Below are 23212 nucleotides of genomic sequence, written 5' to 3' on the forward strand. Positions count from 1 at the left end.
CATGGCTATGGTATCCACTGGAGGGTGGCGACGGGTGGCTGGTTGGAGGGTCTCTTAATTATAATACTGTTTTACAATTAGACAGGTTCTGTAGAAAACAAGGGAAATGGATAGAAGTAGCATATGTGTTGCCCTTTTTCTCTCTGTGAGACATGCCAGATTTATGTCCTAAGGGTATCAATTTGGGTAGGAAACTTTCAGCTCCCTACTCAGCTTTAAGACCTTACTTGGAAAGATGTGATGTATATCCTAGGACAGATGTTAACTCCTGACTCAAAAACTCAAGTTTTGGGGAAAGCTGTTGCCTATGGAGATGAATGGCTTGGTAATAAATCAGTAGGGAAGAGGGAGGATGAGATAGCTGCCCTCCCCACTGGGAATCAGGTGGTCCCAACTATAGAACCAGATTGGGATTATAACATGGCTAAAGGAAGATGGGATTGGAGTCATTTTGTCAGATGTGTTCTTGAAGGACTCAAGCAAGTGCGTGCTAAGACGTTAAACTATGCCAAATTGACAAACATAGAACAGGAAGAGGAGAGGGAAGGCGGAGGTTATCCGCCGAGGGACCAGCGGCGCGGACCGATACTTTGTTTCTCCATAAACCAAAAGGGATACCACTATATGCTATTGTTATAAGAGAATTGCATCTTGCATATACAGGAGCTACCTCTCAAGTCATTGACTTCCACTCAAGAAAACAGGACATGAGAAAACCGTCCAATAAGAAGGATCTCAGTTCCTGACCAGAGATTGAACCTGGACCATGGCAGAGAAAGCCTGGAATCCTAACCACTAGGCTACCAGAAAACTCCCCACACTGTTGTGTTAATTTCTGATGTGCAGCAAAGTGATTCAGTTATACACATATATATTCCTTTTTAAAAATATTCTTGGAGGAGCCAAGATGGCGGAGGAGTAGGACGGGGAGACCACTTTCTCTCCTACAAATTCATCGAAAGAATAACTGAACGCAGAGCAAACTTCGCAGAACAACTTATGATCGCTGGCTGAGGTCATCAGGCGCCCAGAAAAGCAGCCCATTGTCTTCGAAAGGAGTGCTGTATAGTTGGAGAAGTCCTGAGACTACAGGAAGAATAAAACTGAAATCCAGAGGCAGGAGACTTAAGCCCAAAACCTGAGAACACCAGAAAACTCCTGACTACATGGAACTTTAAGTAATAAGTGACCGTCCAAAAGCCTCCATACCTACACTGAAACCAACCACCACCCAAGAGCCAGTAAGTCATAGAGCAAGACATACCACGCAAATTCTCCAGCAACGCAGGAACATAGCCCTGAACATCAACATACAGGCTGCCCAAGGTCACACCTAACACATAGACCCATCTCAAAACTCATTACTGGGCACTCCATTGCTCTCCAAAGAGAAGAAATCAAGTTCCACGCACCAGAACACTGACGCAAGCTTCCCTAACCAGGAAACCTTGACAAGCCAATCGTCTAACCCCACCCACTGGGTGAATCGTCCACAATAAAAAGGGACCACAGACCTCCAGAATACAGAAAGCCCACTCCAGACACAGCAATCTAAACAAGATGAAAAGGCAGAGAAATACCCAAAAGGTAAAGGAACATGAAAAATGCCCACCAAGTCAAACAAAAGAGGAGGAGATAGGGAATCTACCTGAAAAAGAATTTAGAATAATGATAATAAAAATGATCCAAAATCTTGAAAACAAAATGGAGTTACAGATAAATAGCCTGGAAACAAAAATTGAAAAGATACAAGAAATGTTTAATAAAGACCTAGAAGAAATAAAAAAGAGTCAATTAAAAATGAATAATGCAATGAATGAGATCAAAAACACTTTGGAGGGAACCAAGAGTAGAATAACAGAAGCAGAAGATAGGATAAGTGAGGTAGAAGATAAAATGGTGGAAATAAATGAAGCAGAGAGGAAAAAAGAAAAAAGGATCAAAAGAAATGAGGACAACCTCAGGGACCTCTGGGACAATGGGAAACGCCCCAACATTCGAATCATAGGAGTTCCAGAAGAAGAAGACAAAAAGAAAGGCCATGAGAAAATACTCGATGAGATAATAGCTGAAAACTTCCCTAAAATGGGGAAGGAAATAGCCACCCAAGTCCAAGAAACCCAGAGAGTCCCAAAAAGGATAAACCCAAGGCGAAACACCCCAAGACACATATTAATCAAATTAACAAAGATCAAACAAAAAGAACAAATATTAAAAGCAGCAAGGGAAAAACAACAAATAACACACAAAGGGATTCCCATAAGGATAACAGCTGATCTATCAATAGAAACCCTCCAGGCCAGAAGGGAATGGCAGGACGTACTGAAAGTAATGAAAGAGAATAACCTACAACCTAGATTACTGTATCCAGCAAGGATCTCATTCAGATATGAAGGAGAATTCAAAAGCTTTACAGATAAGCAAAAGCTGAGAGAATTCAGCACCACCAAACCAGCTCTTCAACAAATGCTAAAGGATCTTCTCTAGACAGGAAATGCAGAAAGGTTGTATAAACGTGAACCCAAAACAACAAAGTAAATGGCAACGGGACCACACCTATCAATAATTACCCTAAATGTAAATGGGTTGAATGCCCCAACCAAAAGACAAAGATTGGCTGAATGGATACAAAAACAAGACCCCCTATATATGCTGTCTACAAGAGACCCACCTCAAAACAAGAGACACATACAGACTAAAAGTGAAGGGCTGGAAAAAAATATTTCATGCAAGCGGAGACCAAAAGAAAGCAGGCGTCGCAATACTCATATCAGATAAAATAGACTTTCAAATAAATGATGTGAAAAGAGACAAAGAAGGACACTACATAATGATCAAAGGATCAATCCAAGAAGAAGATATAACAATTATAAATATATATGCACCCAACATAGGAGCACCGCAATATGTACGGCAAACACTAACGAGTATGAAAGAGGAAATTAATAGTAACACAATAATAGTGGGAGACTTTAATATCCCACTCACAACTATGGATAGATCAACTAAACAGAAAATTAACAAGGAAACACAAACCTTGAATGACACAATGGACCAGCTAGACCTAATTGATATCTATAGGACATTTCACCCCAAAACAATCAACTTCACCTTTTTCTCAAGTGCACACGGAACCTTCTCCAGAATGGATCACATCCTGGGCCATAAATCTGGTCTTGGAAAATTCAAAAAAATTGAAATCATTCCAGTCATCTTTTCTGACCACAGTGCAGTAAGATTAGATCTCAATTACAGGAAAAAAATTGTTAAAACTTCAAACATATGGAGGCTAAATAACACGCTTCTGAATAACCAACAAATCATAGAAGAAATCAAAAAAGAAATCAAAATATGTATAGAAATGAATGAAAATGAAAACACAACAACCCAAAACCTATGGGACACTGTAAAAGCAGTGCTAAGGGGAAGGTTCATAGCATTACAGGCTTACATCAAGAAACAAGAAAAAAACCAAATAAATAACCTAACTCTACACCTAAAGCAATTAGAGAAGGAAGAAATGAAGAACCCCAGGGTTAGCAGAAGGAAAGAAATCTTAAAAATCAGGGCAGAAATAAATGCAAAAGAAACTAAAGAGACCATAGCAAAAATCAACAAAGCTAAAAGCTTGTTTTTTGAAAAAATAAACAAAATTGACAAACCATTAGCAAGACTCATTAAGAAACAAAGAGAGAAGAACCAAATTAACAAAATTAGAAATGAAAATGGAGAGATCACAACAGACAACACTGAAATACAAAGGATCATAAGAGACTACTACCAGCAGCTCTATGCCAATAAAATGGACAACTTGGATGAAATGGACAAATTCTTAGAAAAGTATAACTTTCCAAAACTGAACCAGGAAGAAATAGAAGACCTTAACAGACCCATCACAAGCAAGGAAATCAAAACTGTAATCAAAAATCTTCCAGCAAACAAAAGCCCAGGACCAGATGGCTTCACAGCTGAATTCTACCAAAAATTTAGAGAAGAGCTAACACCTGTCTTACTCAAACTCTTCCAGAAAATTACAGATGAAGGTAAGCTTCCAAACTCATTCTATGAGGCCACGATCACCCTCATTCCAAAACCAGACAAAGATGCCACAAAAAAAGAAAACTACAGGCCAATATCACTGATGAACATAGATGCAAAAATCCTTAACAAAATTCTAGCAAACAGAATCCAACAACATATTAAGAAAATCATACACCATGACCAAGTGGGCTTTATCCCAGGAATGCAAGGATTCTTTAATATCCGCAAATCAATCAATGTAATACACCACATTAACAAATTGAAAGATAAAAACCGTATGATTATCTCAATAGATGCAGAGAAAGCCTTTGACAAAATTCAACACCCATTTATGATTAAAACTCTCCAAAAAGCAGGAATAGAAGGAACATACCTCAACATAATAAAAGCTATATATGACAAACCCACAGCAAGCATCACCCTCAATGGTGAAAAATTGAAGGCATTTCCCCTGAAATCAGGAACAAGACAAGGGTGCCCACTCTCACCACTACTATTCAACATAGTGTTGGAAGTTTTGGCCACAGCAATCAGAGCAGAAAAAGAAGTAAAAGGAATCCACATAGGAAAAGAAGAAGTGAAACTCTCGCTGTTTGCAGATGACATGATCCTCTACATAGAAAACCCTAAAGACTCTTCCAGAAAATTACTAGAGCTAATCAATGAATATAGTAAAGTTGCACGCTATGAAATTAACACACAGAAATCCCTTGCATTCCTATATACTAACAATGAAAAAACAGAAAGAGAAATTAAGGAAACAATACCATTCACCATTGCAACAAAAAGAATAAAATACTTAGGAGTATATCTACCTAAAGAAACAAAAGACCTCTACATAGAAAACTATAAAACACTGATGAAAGAAATCAAAGAGGACACAAACAGATGGAGAAACATACCGTGTTCATGGATTGGAAGAATCAATATTGTCAAAATGGCTATTCTACCCAAAGCAATATATAGATTCAATGCAATCCCTATCAAGCTACCAACGGTATTTTTCACAGGACTAGACCAAAGAATTTCACAATTTGTATGGAAATACAAAAAACCTCGAATAGCCAAAGTAATCTTGAGAAAGAAGAATGGAACTGGAGGAATCAACCTGCCTGACTTCAGACTCAACTACAAAGCCACAGTCATCAAGACAGTATGGTACTGGCACAAAGACAGAAATATAGATCAATGGAACAGAATAGAAAGCCCAGAGATAAATCCACGAACCTATGGACACCTTATCTTTGACAAAGGAGGCAAGGATATACAATGGAAAAAAGACAACCTCTTTAACAAGTGGTGCTGGGAAAACTGGTCAACCACTTGTAAAAGAATGAAACTAGAACACTTTCTAACACCATACACAAAAATAAACTCAAAGTGGATTAAAGATCTAAATGTAAGACCAGAAACTATAAAACTCCTAGAGGAGAACATAGGCAAAACACTCTCCGACATAAATCACAGCAAGATCCTCTATGACCCACCTCCCAGACTATTGGAAATAAAAGCAAAACTAAACAAATGGGACCTAATTAAACTTAAAAGCTTTTGCACTACAAAGGAAACTATAAGTAAGGTGAAAAGACAGCCCTTAGATTGGGAGAAAATAATAGCAAATGAAGAAACAGACAAAGGATTAATCTCAAAAATATACAAGCAACTCCTGAAGCTCAATTCCAGAAAAATAAATGACCCAATCAAAAAATGGGCCAAAGAACTAAACAGACATTTCTCCAAAGAAGACATACAGATGGCTAACAAACACATGAAAAGATGCTCAACATCACTCATTATTAGAGAAATGCAAATCAAAACCATAATGAGGTACCATTACACGCCAGTCAGGATGGCTGCTATCCAAAAGTCTACAAGCAATAAATGCTGGAGAGGGTGTGGAGAAAAGGGAACCCTCTTACACTGTTGGTGGGAATGCTGGGAATGCAAACTAGTACAGCCGCTATGGAAAACAGTGTGGAGATTTCTTAAAAAACTGGAAATAGAACTGCCATATAACCCAGCAATCCCACTTCTGGGCATACACACTGAGGAAACCAGATCTGAAAGAGACACGTGCACCCCAATGTTCATCGCAGCACTGTTTATAATAGCCAGGACATGGAAGCAACCTAGATGCCCATCAGCAGATGAATGGATAAGGAAGCTGTGGTACATATACACCATGGAATATTACTCAGCCGTTAAAAAGAATTCATTTGAACCAGTCCTAATGAGATGGATGAAACTGGAGCCCATTATACAGAGTGAAGTAAGCCAGAAAGATAAAGAACATTACAGCATACTAACACATATATATGGAATTTAGAAAGATGGTAACGATAACCCTATAGGCAAAACAGAAAAAGAGACACAGAAATACAGAACAGACTTTTGAACTCTGTGGGAGAATGTGAGGGTGGGATATTTCAAAAGAACAGCATGTATACTATCTATGGTGAAACAGATCACCAGCCCAGGTGGGATGCATGAGACAAGTGCTCGGGCCTGGTGCACTGGGAAGACCCAGAGGAATCGGGTGGAGAGGGAGGTGGGAGGGGGGATCGGGATGGGGAATACGTGTAAATCTATGGCTGATTCATATCAATGTATGACAAAACCCACACACAAAAAAATTAATTAATTAATTTAAAAAAAAGAACAGGAAGAGAAGGAAGCTCCTGGTAAATTCCTAGATAGACTGAGGAAGCCCGTTTCAGATTCACTGAGATTGATCCTGAAAGTGAAGAGGGAAGAGTGATCTTGAAGCACAGATTTCTCACTCAATCGGCTCCAGATATCCACCGTAAGCTACTAAAACAAATGTATGGACCAAATCAGTCTTTAGATAATCTGTTGCAACTGGCTCAGATAGTCTATTATGGCAGGGAATATGAGGAAAAGGAAAGGCAGAGAAAGATCAAGGAACAGGTGGAAGCCCTTGTAATGGCTGTCAGAACTGTTCTTTAACAGCTTGAGAAAAATACCAGGAGGGACCTTGGTGAAAAAGGGATGGCTTGCTATTACTGTGGAAAGGAGGGGCACCTCAAGCGGGATTGCCCTCAGGCATCTAAGCCACCCCAGGCTCCATGTCCAGTCTGCAAGGGACCACACTGGAGGAGAGATTGCCTCCAGAGGTGTAGGTCCAAGGGGTCAGACTCTCAAGACAATCAGGACTGAAGGTGCTTGGGGGTTTACACACAAGCTCCCATCCTAATTATACCCGAGGAACCCCAGGCATTAATAACTGTGGGGGCCCAATCTGTCGATTTCCTTTTGGAAACCAGGGGAGCTTATGCTGTGCTTCCTGAAGCCCCTGGCCCACTTTCTCCCCAATCTGCTTCCATAATGGGGCTGTCTGGATTAGCCAAACGTTATTATTTCTGTCATCCTCTAAGCTGTCACTGGGACTCTGTGCTATTTTCACATGAATTTCTCATCAGGCCAGATTCTCCCTCACCCCTTTTGGGAAGAGATACACTGAGCAAGGTCCATGCCTCTGTTTTCATGAATATGGAGCCTTCCCTTTCTCTCCCATTAATTGAACAAAATGTAAATCCTAGAGTGTGGGCTGATGGAAAAACTGTGGTCAAGTACAAAACGCTATTCCTGTAGCTGTCAAGCTCAAAGACTGACACTTATTTCCACATCAAAAACAGTATCCACTAAAACCAAAGGTTAAAGAAGGGTTAAAACCCATCACTGAAAATTTGATGGACCAGGGGTTATTAATTCCCTGTAGCAGTCCATGCAACACTACTATTTTGGGTGTAAAGAAGTCAAATGATGAATGGAGACTAGTTCAAGATTGACAATAAATGAGGCTGTAGTTCCTTTACACCCTGGGGTGCCTAATCCTTATACTCTATTGTTTGAAATTCCTGAATGAGCCAAATATTTTTAAATCATCCCCTACCTATGACTTTAAGACAATTGAGAAGGTTTTTAGGAATCACAGGCTACTGCCACATTTGGATTCCAGGTTATGGGGAACTTGCCCAGCCTTTATATAAACTTATAACTGAAACTCAGCTAGCCCAAACCAACAAACTGGTTTGGTCTCCAGATGCTCTAAGACTTTTAGGGCTCTTCAGATTGCTCTCCTGCAAGCTCCCACTATGATCTTGCCCACAGGGTCAGAATTTAATTTGTTTGTCACTAAAAGAAAAGGTATGACCTTGGGAGTTTTGACACAACCCCGAGGGCCTCACCAGGAGACTATAGGATACCTGAGCAGAGACTTAGATGTAGTGGGTTAGAGTTAGGGCATGTGGGTGGCCACACTATCTAAGAGTAATTTCTGAAACTGCTTTATTAGGATGTGAAGCTCTTAAAATTATTAATGGGTGAAATCTTACTGTACTAATGAGAGAGTCAATTCCTGGGCAGGTTGATAAGAAGTCCAGGGGTCCCCAAGGAGAGAGGGGTCTGGAATTCTCAAGGAGGAAGAAAGGACAAGCTTTTTTGTCTTTCTATATTCCTTAGGATTATATAACAATAATGTATCCTGCTTGAGGACAGTCTCTGGAAAAAAACCTTCTGGCTAATCCTGTTATCTTAAGGTGTAAATTATGGGAGTAGGTCTAGTGAGGTCTTTATAACCTCCAGACATTCTTTTGATTCACTGTAATAACCAATTAGAGAGTATATAACTCCATGGGTAACACTAGCAAGTGGGTACTCTTTCTGCCCCCTTCTGATGCCTATGTCAGAAGCTTTCTCTATCTCCTTTATACTTTAATAAAACTTTATTACACCATGTCTGATTCCTGTCAATGTATGGCAAAAACTATTGTAAAGTAATTAGCCTCCAACTAATAAAAATAAATGGAAAAAAAACTTTATTGTACAAAAGCTCTGAGTGATCAAGCCTTGTCTCTGGCCCTGGATTGAATTCTTCTCCTCCAGAGGCCAAGAATCCTGGCGTCTTGCATGGTTCAAAAACAACCTTTCATCTTGGGGGCTCGTCCGGGATCCTTCAGGGCAAGGTAAGGATGCTTGGAGCTCTAGCTCTTTGTTCTCCTGGAGAACACGTTTTCCGCTGTACTTTACTAACTCTACGGTGTGCTTGCGTGAATGAATGAAATGCCCTGCGTGAAGCAAGTGAGGAGCCCTGCTCTGCAGTTCTGCGGTGACCTCATATGGCTTATGGCAGAAACATGTCGGGGGTTTATACCGACCTGCCAATGCCAAGAGGCACCCAATGTCTCCTTTAGGGACAAACCAGAAATGGGCAAAGCGTGTGGACCGAACTCTCCTTTCTCGGTCAAACTTTTCAGTCTCTTTGATCATTTCATAACTCCTTGGAATTAGAAATACTGACCTAATCTGTCGGATCATAGACTTCCAAGGGACTTGTGATCTATGCTGTTACTGCGTACTATGACTTAGGTCCCAAACTTGGATCGGTAGTCAGGAAGCACCTAGCTTCGAGAGGCATGGAAAGTTTGGAAGATAGATGGAGCTCTAGCTCCAAGAGCATCTCTGAGGTTAAAGGTTACTCAGATTGGAACTACAAGGGATTTTTTCCCTTTGGTAACACTGGCTCTTAGTGGGCCAGAGGAGACTCTTATACTGGTGTGGTGACGCTTAGGAGGCTCTTGTATTGGTGTGGTGATGCTTGGAAGGAACATCTCAGTTTTATGTTGTATCGGTCTTACTGTCGTCAGGAATATACTCAGGGTCGTGCACAGGCACTCAGGTGACGAATGTTTCCCCCAGCAGTCTTAGCCTGGGAGGCGTTCCGGAAGGTTACTCTGATTGCACCCTGGGTGGCATCAGAGGCAAGCAAGGTTTTAATGGTGAGGAGTTGGACGTCAGTCAGGGATGCCATCAGGTCTACCCCTGGTGCATCTCCACCCCGTCTCGGTGGTAGAACCGGGAAGGACGAGTAGGTCGCCTGCGTCGGTAAGGGACAGACTTAAGTCCAACCAGGAAAGAAAAGCTTTGGTGTAAAGTCTGTCTACACCCCCATCTAGAGCAGGGAGGGATGCCTCTGGTAGAATGAGGGTGCTGGTCGCTTTTTTTTCTCTCTTACAGATGGGAGTTAACAATTCCAGCCTCATTTCTTTGAACTGCATCCTGAAAAACTGGGATAGATTTGACCCCCAGGGCTTAAAGAAGACACACCTAGCCTTCCTATGTGATAGTGCATGGCCATGGTATCCACTGGAGGATGGCGAATGGTGGCTGGTTGGAGGGTCTGTTAAGTATAACACTGTTTTACAATTAGACCGGTTCTGTAGAAAACAAGGAAAATGGGTAGAAGTAGCATATGTGTTGCCCTTTTTCTCTCTGCAAAATATGCCAGACTTATGTCCTAAGGGTATAGATTTGGGTGTGACACCTTCAGCTCCCTCCTGTCCTCCTACTTTGCTAGATGAGATGGAGGACAGGAGACAAAGAGATAAAGAAAAGCAGGTTTCTCCAATCTATCCCTGGGATCATATGTGCAGAGCAGCCAGAGAGACTGAGGAACAGCCACATAAGCTGTTGCCTCTTCGTGAAGCACCCACCAGGAGAAATAATCAGTCTATGAGAGTTAATAAGCCTTTTTCTTATCAAGAAATACAACAAATCAAGGAGGATCTGGGATACTATTTAGAGGACCCAGAAAAATATATTAGAGCTTTTAAAGGTGTTACTCTGCTTTTTTACCTTACTTGGAAGGATGTGGTGTATATCTTGGGACAAATGCTGACTTCCGACTCAAAGACTCAAGTTTTGGGGAAAGGAGTTGCTTATGGAGATGAATGGCTTGGTAATGAATCAGCAGGGAAGAGGGAGGACGAGATAACCGCCCTCCCCACTGGGAATCAGGCGGTCCCAACTACAGAACCAGACTGGGACTACAACACAGCTAAAGGAAGATGGGAGCAGAGTCCTTTTGTCAGATGTATTCTGACTCAGGCAGGCGCATGCCAAGCCTTTAAACTATGGCAAATTGGCAGACATAGAACAGGAGAAGGAAGCTCCTGGTAAATTCCTGGATAGACTGAGAGAAGCCTTTCACAGATTCACTGAGATTGATCCCGAAAGTGAAGAGGAAAAGGTGATCTTAAAGGATAGATTTCTCACTCAGTCGGCTCCAGATATCCGCCGTAAGCTATTAAAACGGGTGTATGGACCAAATCAGTCTTTAGATACTCTGTTACAACTGGCTGAGACAGTCTATTATGGTAGGGAATATGAGGAAATGAAAGAAAGGCAGAAAAGGACAAAGGAACAGGTGGAAGCCCTCGCAATGGCTATGAAAACTTTCCTTAAACAGCCTGAGAAAAATGCCCAGAGGGACCCAGGTGAAAAGGATGGGCTTGCTATTGCTGTGGAAAGGAGCGGCACCTCAAGCGGGATTGCCCTCAGGCATCTAAGCCGCCCCGGCTCCATGTCCGGTCTGCAAGGGACCACACTGGAAGAGAGACTGTCCCCAGAGGTGCAGGTTTCAGGGGTTGGACTCTCAAGATAATCAGGACTGAAGGTGCCTGGGGGTCCCCACGAAAGCTCCCGTCCTAATTACACCTGAGGAACCCCGGGTATTAATAACTGTGGAGGGCCAATCCATCGATTTCCTTTTAGATACTGGGGCAACTTACTCCGTGTTTACTGAAGCCCCTGGCCCACTTTCTTCCCGATCCACTTCCGTAATGGGACTGTCTGGACGAGCCAAACCATATTACTTCAGTGTATCTGTCAGTTGTGACTGGGACTCGGTGCTATTGTCACACGAGTTTCTGATCGTGCCAGAGTCTCCTTCACCTCTTTTGGGAAGGGATATACTGAGCGAGGTCCATGCCTCTGTTTTCATGAATATGGAGCCTTCCCTTTCTCTCCCTTTAGTTGAACAAAATGTAAATCCTAGAGTGTGGGCTGATGGAAAGTCTGTGGGTCGAGCACAAAATGCTATTCCTGTAGTTGTCAAGCTCAAAGACCCGCACTTATTTCCACATAAGAAGCAGTATCCACTGAAACCTGAGGTTAAGGAAGGGTTAAAACCCATCGTTGAGAATTTAAAGGAGCAGGGACTGTTAGTTCCCTGTAACAGTCCATGCAACACTACTATCTTGGGTATAAAGAAATCAAATGGTAAATGGAGACTAGTTCAAGATTTACGAATAATAAATGAGGCTGTAGTTCCTTTACAACCTGTGGTGCCTAATCCTTATACTCTATTATCTGAAATTCCTGAACGAGCCAAATATTTCTCAGTAATTCATTTGAAAGATGCCTTCTATTCAGTGCCTTTAGCGGAGGATGTCAATTTCTATTTGCCTTTGAGGACCCTATGCAGCCAGTTTCTCTGTTAACCTGGACAGTTTTGCCCCAGGGATTTCGTGACAGTCCTCACTTACTAGGACAAAGTTTGTCACGGGATCTACAAAACTTTAATACCTCCAAAGCAGTGGTATTACAATATGTAGATGATATTTTGCTCTGTGCTGAGACAGAGGAAGCTTGTTCACGAGCCTCAGAAAACTTCTTAAACTTCCTGGCAGGCTGCAGTTACAAGGCATCAAGAGAAAAGGCTCAGCTTTGTCAACAATCTGTTAGATATTTGGGTCTAATCATATCAGAAGGGACTAGGGCCATAGGCCCTGAGAGAATTAAGCCTATACTAAATCATCCCCTACCTATGACTTTAAGACAATTGAGAGGATTTTTGGGAATCACAGGCTACTGTCGCATTTAGATTCCGGGTTATGGGGAACTTGCCCATATAAATTTATAGCTGAAAAAAAAAAAAATTTATAGCTGAAACTCAGCAGGCCCAAACCAACAAACTGGTTTGGTCTCCAGATACTCAAAAGGCTTTTAAGGTTCTTCAGACTGCTCTCCTTCAAGCTCCTGCTCTGAGCTTGTCCACAGGGTCAGAATTTAATTTGTTTGGCACTGAAAGAAAAGGTGTGGCCTTGGGAGTTTTGACACAACCCCAAGGGCCTCACCAGCAACCTATTACTTATCTAAGCAGAGAATTAGCTGTAATTTCACGTGGGTGGCCTCACTGCCTAACAGTAATTGGGGCAGCGGCTTTATTAGCACCTGAAGCTTTAAAAATAATTAATGGACAAAACCTTACTGTACTGACTTCTTATGATGTGAGTGGAATCTTAAATTCTAAGGTCAATATTTGGATGGCAGACAGTAGGCTTCTTAAATATCAGTCATTGTTGTTAGAAGGGCCAGTAACTAAGCTTAAAGTTTTGGAAACTTAAATCCTGCCTCTTTCCTTCCTGAGAAGGAAAATGAAACACCTGATCACGATTGTTCCCAATTCCTAACTTTAAACTATGCAGCTCGGGATGATCTAATGGATACCCCATTAGACAATCCTGACATGGAAATATTTTTTGATGGCAGTTCTTTTGTTTGGGAAAAGCATAAGCAGATTACGCCGTGGTGACTGCTGAACAGGTTTTAGAAGCAAAATCTCTCCCCCCAGGGAACCAGTGCTCAGTTAGTGGAGCTTGTGGCTCTGACCCGAGCTCTAGAGTTAAGCAAAGGGCAGCGAGTAAATATCTACACTGATTCTAAGTATGCTTATTTGACTTTACATGCTCATGCTGCAATATGGAAAGAAAGACAGTTTAAAACAGCAACAGGAGAACCTATTAAATATTTCAGAGAGATTGAGAGACTTTTAACTGCTATACATTGTCCTGAAGAAGTAGCTGTTATGAATTGCAAAGGACACAACAGGGATGGGAGTAAAGTAGCTGAAGGTAATCAACTGGCTGACTCTCAAGCCAGAAAAGCAGCACTTTACGAAACCCCTCCACTACAGATGGACAGGTCCTGTGGAACAGGAAAAACCACAATATTCTGAGGAAGAATTAGAAAGATATGAGAAAAGAGGAGCAAAGATGGCGGATACAGGATGGTTACAGTCTGAGGATGGACGATTAATAATTCCTGAAAGTGCTCAAAGGAAAATTCTTAAGGGTTTACACCAGAGTTTTCATTTGGGTGCAGAGAGTACTTACCAGATGGCTTCTCATTTGTTTGAAGGTTAAAATGTAATGAAAACTTTAAAGAACATCATCAAAAGGTGTGAGGTTTGTCAGAAAAATAACCCAAAGACTGAAAAGCTAGCAAAATCTGGATTACAACGACGTGGAAAGTATCCTGGAGAGAACTGGGAAATTGATTTTACTCATATGCCAAAAGCTAATGGATATTCTTGCTTAAAAGTTTGGGTGGATACTTTTACTGGATGGATTGAGGCTTTTCCATGTTGTAGTGAACAAGCTAAGGAGGTTATAAAGATTTTAAATCATGAAATTATCCCCAGGTTTGGACAATGGCTCCGTCTTTAAAGCTGCTGTAACTCAGGGGGTGTCTAAAGCTCTAGGAATAGAATATCACTTATACTGTTCCTGGAGACCCCAATCCTTAGGAAAGGTTGAAAAAGCTAATGACATTATCGAAAGACATCTGTGCCCCAGAGGGATGGGATGGGAAGGGAGGCGGGAGGGGGGATCGGGATGGGGAACACATGTAAATCCATGGCTGATTCATGTCAACGTATGGCAAAAACCACTACAATATTGTAAAGTAATTAGCCTCCAACTAATAAAAATAAATGAAAAAAAAAAAAAGACATCTGTGCAAATTAACTCAAGAGACGTAGGACAACTAGATTAAAGTCCTACCCATAGCTTTAATGAGGGCTCGAACTGCCCCCCAAAAGGAGGGACTGTCCCCCTTTGAATGTATTTATTGAAGGCCTTTCTTATGCACAGACATTGTTATAGGCCCTGAAACCTTGGTATTAACTAATTATGTAACTCAGCTCTCAGTGTTTCAACAGGCATTAACAGAACTCTGGGAGACGACTCCTGACCCAGCTTGAGTCAAGCAAGCGTCTATTTGAGCCAGGAACTGAGGTCCTCATAAAAACATTGGGATCTGGGGGCTCATCCCTCGAGCCCTCTGGGAAGGCCCTTACCAGGTTATTCTTTCTTCTCCCACAGCTGTCAAAGTGCCAGGAATTGATTCGTGGGTACATCACACTCGAGTTAAGAGGTGGCACCCTGACCAGAACTAAGTGATTTCATTTTATGTCTTTACTTTCTATGCTCTGACTTTGTACTTTTCAGATGGGCCTGATAATCTATGTGAGCCTACTTATGCTGACTCCAAAAAATCCTGAGTCTGTCGTTTGATCCTCAAGACAATGCCTTCCTGTCCTGGGCTCACTCCTAGCAGTATTTCACGATCAGTCTAACAGCTGGGTCTGTGGAGCGCTCCCCTCTTCATCAGTGGAAGGCTTCCCGTGGTGGACATCTCCACTTCAAGGAAAAGACTTTCTCCAAGTCTGCGAATACCTTGAACAACAATCATATGCGATGCCTCCTCTTCATCTGATGACATCTAATAACCTTAAGATGGACTGATGTAACTATGGACATAATATGACTTTTCATTTTGATTTTAACTTGGTTTAATAATATTTTACCTTACGTATGTAACTGTATAATGAGGTTTTCTAACCGTCTAAAAGCTTTTAATTTACAAGTGGTTGTCCAAGCTCCTACGAGTGCCACAGCCTCCTCCAACTATTACTTGGGGCCCCTGGATCAGAGACCCTCAATATGAGGGTTAGGAGAATATGTTGCCTTAATAATTTAGGGACCACACCCCTAAACAGCAGGAAGTAGTTATGGAACAAAAACGACACCCCTTTCCCTTGGCAACATAATTCTCCTAAAAGAAAAGGGGGGAATGAGAGAGTCAATTCCTAGGCAGGTTGATAAGAAGTCCAGGGGTCCCCAAGGAGAGAGGGGGTCTGGAATTCTCAAGGAAGAAGAAAGGACAAACTTTTTTGTCCCTCTATATTCCTTAGGATTATATAACAATAATATATCCTGCTTGAGGACAGTCTCTGGAAAAAATCTTCTGGCTAATCCTGTTATCTTAAGGTGTAAATTATAGGAGTAGGTCTAGTAAGGTCTTTACAACCTCCAGACATTCTTTTGATTCACTGTAATAACTAATTAGAGAGTATATAACTCCATAGCTAACACTAGCAGGGGGGTACTCTTTCTGCCCCCTTCTGATGCCTATGTCAGAAGCTTTCTCTATCTCCTTTATACTTTAATAAAAGTTTATTACACAAAAGCTCTGAGTGATCAAGCCTTGTCTCTGGCCCCGGATTGAATTCTTCTCCTCCGGAGGCCAAGAATCCTGGTGTCTTTGCGTGATTCAACAGCAACCTTTCACTGACTTCTCATGATGTGAGTGGAATCTTAAACTGTAAGGTTAATATTGGATGGTAGATAGTCAGCGTCTTAAATATCAGTCATTGTTGTTAGAAGGACCAATAGCTAAGCTTAAAGTCTGTGGAAACTTAAATGCTGCCACTTCCCTTCCGGAGAAGGAAAATGAAACACCTGATCATGATTGTTCTCAATTTCTAACTTTAAACTCTCCTAATTACAGTAATTCTGATTGTTCCGTTTTTGCTGTTTTCTCCCTGCATCTATCACGGTGTAGCTGGATTTGTTTCTAGCCACATGAAGGCTTTTAAGTTACAAATGGTTGTGCTCAAACTTCTGCGACTGTGGCGTCTTCTTCCAGCTACTACTTCAGGCCCCTGGATCAGAGACCCTCAATATGAGGGTTAGGAGAATATGTTGCCTCACCAACTTAGGGACAATGCCCCTTATCAGCTCAGAAGCAGTTACAAAATGAGAAGGATGCCCCTTTCCCTAGGCAATATAATTCTCCTAAAAGAAAAGGGAGGAATGAGAGGGTAACAGGCAGGAAGGCTAGAGGCCCCCAAATGTGGAAAATAGGCTGCAAGTGTTAGACATTCTTTCTCTCTCTCATAAGTGGCAGGAGGAAACAAACTACAAGTGTCAGATTTTTTCCCCCTTCTCTATACAAAATTAAAATGAGATTTCTTTTCAAATTCTGTTGCCATCATGACACCTGATTCCACCTGAACTAAACTTTTCTCAAAACTTGAGCGACCCAATGCGTTTTTCTCATGGAAATGTTTTTCTTAAGCTATGTTAGTTAATTATATATTTACCCTAGACTTAGATCAAGAACTCCTTATTGCCAAATTTAGACATAAATTGAAGAAAGTAGGGAAAACCACTAGACCATTCAGGTATGACCTAAATCAAATCCCTTTTGACTTTACAGTGGAAGTGAGAAATAGATTTAAGGGACTAGATCTGATAGACAGATTGCCTGATGAACTATGGACAGAGGTTCATGACATTGTACAGGAGACAGGGATCAAGACCATTCCCACGGAAAAGAAATGCAAAACGGCAAAATGGTTGTCTGGGAGACCTTACAAATAGCTGTGAAAAGAAGAGAAGCGAAAAGCAAAGGAGAAAAGAAAAGATACACCCATTTGAATGGAGAGTTCCAAAGAATAGCAAGAAGAGATAAGAAAGCCTTTCTCAGCGATCAATGCAAAGAAATAGAGGAAAACAACAGAATGGGAAAGACTAGAGATCTCTTCAAGAAAATTAGAGACACCAAGGGAACATTTCATGCCAAGATGGGCTCAATAAAGGAAAGAAATGGTATGGACCTAACAGAAGCAGAAGATATTAAGAAGAGGTGGCAAGAATACACACAGGAACTGTACAAAAAAGATCTTCACGACCCAGATAATCATGATGGTGTGATCACTCACCTAGAGCCAGACATCCTGGAATGTGAAGTCAAGTGGGCCTTAGAAAGCATCACTATGAACAAAGTTAGTGGAGGTGAGGGAATTCCAGTTGAACTCTTTCAAATCCTGAAAGATGATGCTGTGAAAGTTCTGCACTCAATATGCCAGGAAATTTGGAAAACTCAGCAGTGGCCACAGGACTGGAAAAGGTCAGTTTTCATTCCAATCCCAAAGAAGGGCAAGGTCAAAGAATGCTCAAACTATAGCACAATTGCACTCATCTCACACACTAGTAAAGTAATGCTCAAAATTCTCCAAGCTAGGCTTCAGCAATACGTGAACCATGAACTTCCAGATGTTCAAGCTGGTTTAGAAAAGGTAGAGGAACCAGAGATCAAATTGCCAACATCCGCTGGATCATCGAAAAAGCAAGAGAGTTCCAGAAAAACATCTATTTCTGCTTTATTGACTATGCCAAAGCCTTTGACTGTGTGGATCACAATAAACTGGAAAATTCTGAAAGAGACGGGAATACCAGACCACTTGACCTGCCTCTTGAGAAATCTATATTCATGTCAGGGAGCAACAGTTAGAACTGGACATGGAACAACAGGCTGGTTCCAAATAGGAAAAGGAGTATGTCAAGGCTGTATATTGTCACCTTGCTTATTTAACTTATATGCAGAGTACATCATGAGAAATGCTGGACTGGAAGAAGCCCAAGCTGGAATCAAGATTGCTGGGAGAAATATCAATAATCTCAGATATGCAGATGACACCACTCTTATGGCAGAAAGTGAAGAGGAACTAAAGAGCCTCTTGATGACAGGGAAAGAGGAGAGTGAAAAAGTTGGCTTAAAGCTCAACATTCAGAAAACTAAGATCATGGCATCTGGTCCCATCACTTCATGGCAAATAGATGGGGAAACAGTGTTAGACTTTATTTTTCTGGGCTCCAAAATCACTGCAGATGGTGATTGCAGCCTTGAAATTAAAAGACGCTTACTCCTTGGAAGGAAAGTTATGATCAACCTAGACAGCATATTAAAAAGCAGAGACATTACTTTGCCAACAAAGGTCTGTCTAGTCAAGGCTATGGTTTTTCCAGTGGTCATGTATGGATGTGAGAGTTGGACTGTGAAGAAAGCTGAGAACCAAAAAATTGATGCTTTTGAACTGTGGTATTGGAGAAGACTCTTGAGAATCCTTTGGACTGCAAGGAGATCCAACCAGTCCATCCTCAAGGAGATCAGTCCTGGGTGTTCGTTGGAAGGACTGATGTTGAAGCTGAAACTCCAATACTTTGACCACCTCATGCAAAGAGTTGACTCATTGGAAAAGACCCTGATGTTGGGAGGGATTGGGGGCAGGAGGAGAAGGGGATGACAGAGGATGAGAGGGTTGGATAGCATCACTGACTCGATGGACATGAGTTTGAGTAAACTCCCGGAGTTTGTGATGGACAGGGAGGCCTGGCGTGCTGCAATTCATGGGGTCGCAAAGAGTCGGACACGGCTGAGCGACTAAACTGACTAACTTGTCTTTCTTCAAGTCCGTTCTGGCTATGAGTCAGAACAAACTTGACAAACCAGTATGTTTTACTCAACAAACCAGTATGTTTTACTCAACAAACCAGTGTGTTTTACTCATGCAAATGTTCTCTTAAGCTATGTTAATGAGACTATGTATTTGCTTGGAAATCTGCCTTTCTTCAAGATTCATGTCAATAGTTTTATGGCCTGAGATGACTCACCTTGTGCCAATGTTATCTCAAAATACATGCTGTGGCTGGGTGCCCTGGTGCCAGTCTATGAGTTCTGAGACATTTCCTTTTACTAATTAGCAGCCTGCTAGTATGTATATAACTTCATGCTAAAGACTAGCAGGGGGCACTCTTTCTGTCCCCTTCTGATGTCTATGTCAGAAGCTTTCTCTATCTCTTTTATACTTTAATAAAACTTTATTAAAAGCTCTGAGAGATCAAGCCTTGTCACTGGTCCCGGATTGAATTCCTCTCCTCCAGAGGCCAAGAATCCTAGTGTCTTTCACCGCTCAGCAACAATCTCTCAACACCACCCTCAATTCTGGATCACAAGTAGAAACCAGTCAGAGACGAGGCAGCTGATTACCTGAGCTTTCCTTAAGGTCTTCTGAGTTCATGATGGCAGCAGCTGGGTCTCAGAGCTCTCCCTCAGCTCCTTGTCTGGGTCAGGCTGGAAGGAGGTGATGCTTCACCCCTGGGGAAGAGAACACAGACTGTGGACTCCGTCAGTAGTGAACAGTGGCTGCAGGGAGCAGTGAGGGGGCGAGGTGTCTGGTGGGTTCCCCTGGGGTGGCTGCAAGCGCCACTGGGGACTTAACCTGGCTTGTTTCTCTGTCTCCTGGGCTCTGCTGGCTGCTAGTTAAGGAAAGTTACTCATCCTCCCACCAGCTCCCTCCAAGCCAACTCAAAGTCCTGATCTCCTGTTGGGGCACAAGGAGAGGATAATCAAACAGGAGGCAGCCATCTGTGAAGTTATAAAAGCAATAAAACCAGAGACAGAAAAACAGATAGGAAGGGAATACTCTGGAAATTATACGAGGTTGGGAACACTTGTGCTTACTAACTGGTAATAACCAATATTGATCCATTGTCTATGATGTGCAGGCTCCTGAAACTCACCTAAACTTAGGTCAGCCCAAGTTTTCACGCTGCTACCAGAGCCTGGACTTGAACCCAAGTGTTTCTGATCCAAATCCCAGGTTTGTGATGACTATGCTCTACTCCCTTTAATGTAAAAAAATTTATAATTGTGGATGTATGCTTATTGGAAAATAACTCTTCTTAATTAAAATGATGTCTTGCTCCTGTGCTTGAGTCTCTGCCTTGATAAAGTTCCTGGTGATACAGCTCCCACAGCCTGCGCTCTCCTTGATTCTACAAGGCTCTTTATCCCACAAGAGCCTGGGGTCCTGCCCCAATCCTTGTATGCCCCACTGGGCGGCTGAGGACCCCGATGGTGCCCCGTCCCCTCTGTTGTCCCCCCCTGACCCCCCCAGACTTTCAGGCTGCTTCTAATTCTTTTATGTAAATAATAATGCAAAGAACATTCTTCCTGTTAAAAACTTCACCTGTATTTGAGACTGTTTCCTTAAGCCATTTCTAGGAGCATAATTACTAGATTAGAAGGCATGAACACCTAAAAAATTTTCATACCTAGAGCCAAACTGTTATGCAAACACATTATAGCAATTTACATTCACACTCATAATATATGAGAGTGTCCATCTTTCAAAGGTACTCATTCTCAGTGGACTTTTTAAAACAAAAAAATCCAGATATTTTGGGATACATTTCAATTCTATTTATGTTTAGCTCAATCAATGATATCCATTCTTTGGTTAACGCTAAATCCTAATGTTATTATAAATTCAGCTATATTTTAAATTAATTTAAAATTTTAGCTATGTAGACACATAAGATTATCATTGAATCAGAATATATCATATTAAATAAAAGATTAAATTTTGGATAATAAAATAAAAAATCCAGATATTTATATAGAGACAATTTATTTTGGTTCTTCTTGTGATTATGTTGCCTTGAGAGGTGAAGAAAGAGAGCAAATGTTGATTATATTTAGCCACATTTTTAAAGAGCACTTATTAACTACCTCTGCTGAGACCTGACTTAGATGACAGTAAAGATACTTATAGGTGTAATAACAGCTATTGATAAGAGTGACTTGTGTTTGTGGTCTTTGCTCTGCATCAGTATTTGCTATAAAACTTTACCAATAATAACTCGTATTTCATTCCATTAATCTTTGAGATATGTACATTGTATCAGTATTTACAGATAAGGAAGCTGACTCACAGATGTTACACGACTTGCCCAAGGTCAGAAGTCTTGACTGGATTCCAACCTCCTCACTGGGCTCAAGAACCCATAGCCTGCCTCTTCTCCCTCTGCTACTAATAAAATCAAGCATGGGGGCAATAGGAGACCAGTGTTTTCAACAAATATTTGAAGACTCACTGGATGGAGAAGTGATAGCTGAATAAAGAGGAGTGTGGTAGAGGGACAGAAACAGGGAGCGTGTTCACAGGAGAGAAGACTGGTCTGCTGGGCAGAGCCCCAGAGAGGGGGCAAGATGAGAGGGAGGCTGAGGGGAGAGCAGGGGACAAGCTCACCAACCTCACATCCCATCCCATATTCACAGCAGCCTTCACTCTTCACCAGACTTTTCAGAGAGCTACAGGAGTACAATCAGTGATTCAAAATTTTAAAGTTGGTATTTCATTTATATTCATTATTTTATGATTTTTATCTTTCAAGATAAAAAACTATTTAAACATTAAAAATGAATCTACTTGTTAATCAATATAAAAATTAAGGCACGCTGCTACAAGTTGGGAGCTGAAGCACTGGAGGGAGGATGAGGATTAATATTTCATTTTACAAAGCAGGAAGTCAAGAAATACTGGCTTCAGTTGAGGGCTTAAGAAACAAAGGAGTAAGCAAAGTGCTTACAGTTACAAGGTTTTCTAATAGAGGGTATAAACTTAGTGATATAAAGATATTAGGAGAAAGTGGGGAAAGGTACAAGAAAAAGCATACAAACAAATGAAATCATTATTTTTTCCTAGTAAGAAAATAAATAGTAACACAATTTTTAAATCATGAAAAAGAAAAATGCAATATCTAATATGTATTAGCTATCATGATTGATGACTTCTCTCTTTGTACCAGGCAACATTCCAAGTGCTTGGCAGGCATTCACTCACTTTTAGTTCTCATAATGACCCTGTAAAAAAGGAAGCAGAAGCTCAGAGAGGTGAAGCAATTTACTCAAAGCACACAGCTAGTGCTAGGGCTAGAATCCAAGTCCAGGTTCCTGTCTCCTGCACACACATTCTCACACTATTCTGCCTCCCAATGTAGTAATATCATTTAAAGACATTGATTAACTATCTAAAGAAATAGCTTTTCCTTGGGAAGGAATGAGCAGAACCCTCTACAAATTGATCTATTTTAACCATATGCACTTAGGACTTTGGATTGTTTTAACTCTAAGACAGCAGCAGTCACTTTACAGCAGTCAGTAACCCACAAAATGGGGTGGTTTCTCGTACCACCACCTTAAAGATGATTGAAGGTGGTTGAATCAAGTGCCAACAAGAAATAAGCCTGACTCCTGCTGTGACAACTGTCAGTGTAGCAGACATGTTCGTGTGGATGAAACCAACTTCTCTAGAAAAGTAGGAATGATAGCAGGGTTAAACCAGAATAATCAGTGTGAATGGTGACCTTAAACAGACACATTGTCCAGCAGCATCTTGCCCACCCACATCTGCACCCATGAGCTTCCTTCTGTCCACTCAAAGGAAGGAAGACACCGTGCAGGGGAGGTGAGCTCCACAGATCGGCATCTCTGCTACTCAAAAGGGGCACCCACATATAACAATAATAATAAATAAAAAGGTAATGATTACTATAAATATGTTTCATTGGACCAGGTTGAGTCCGTGAAAGGCCATAAGTTCATAATAATATTTAAAGGA

General features: G+C 41.4%; 1 protein-coding gene across 6 annotated transcripts in view; it reads right to left on the reverse strand.

Moving 5' to 3' along the window:
* The window catches only part of LOC122680447 (apolipoprotein L2-like), a 49053-nt gene that overhangs the window by 9192 nt on the left and 16649 nt on the right, over window positions 1-23212 (reverse strand). For 5 of the 6 annotated variants that reach the window (XM_043881808.1, XM_043881807.1, XM_043881809.1 and 2 more), the window contains one exon: window positions 19798-19905. In XM_043881808.1, the coding sequence (XP_043737743.1) occupies window positions 19798-19828 (31 nt within the window). In that variant the 5' untranslated portion in view covers window positions 19829-19905. Of the gene's footprint in view, window positions 1-19797; window positions 19906-20330; window positions 20353-23212 lie in introns of those variants that run through there. The other variant, XM_043881812.1, reaches the window with a different exon arrangement.

The sequence above is a fragment of the Cervus elaphus genome, chromosome 22, assembly GCF_910594005.1.
Source record: "Cervus elaphus chromosome 22, mCerEla1.1, whole genome shotgun sequence".
In the NCBI taxonomy this organism is placed as follows: Eukaryota; Metazoa; Chordata; class Mammalia; order Artiodactyla; family Cervidae; genus Cervus; species Cervus elaphus.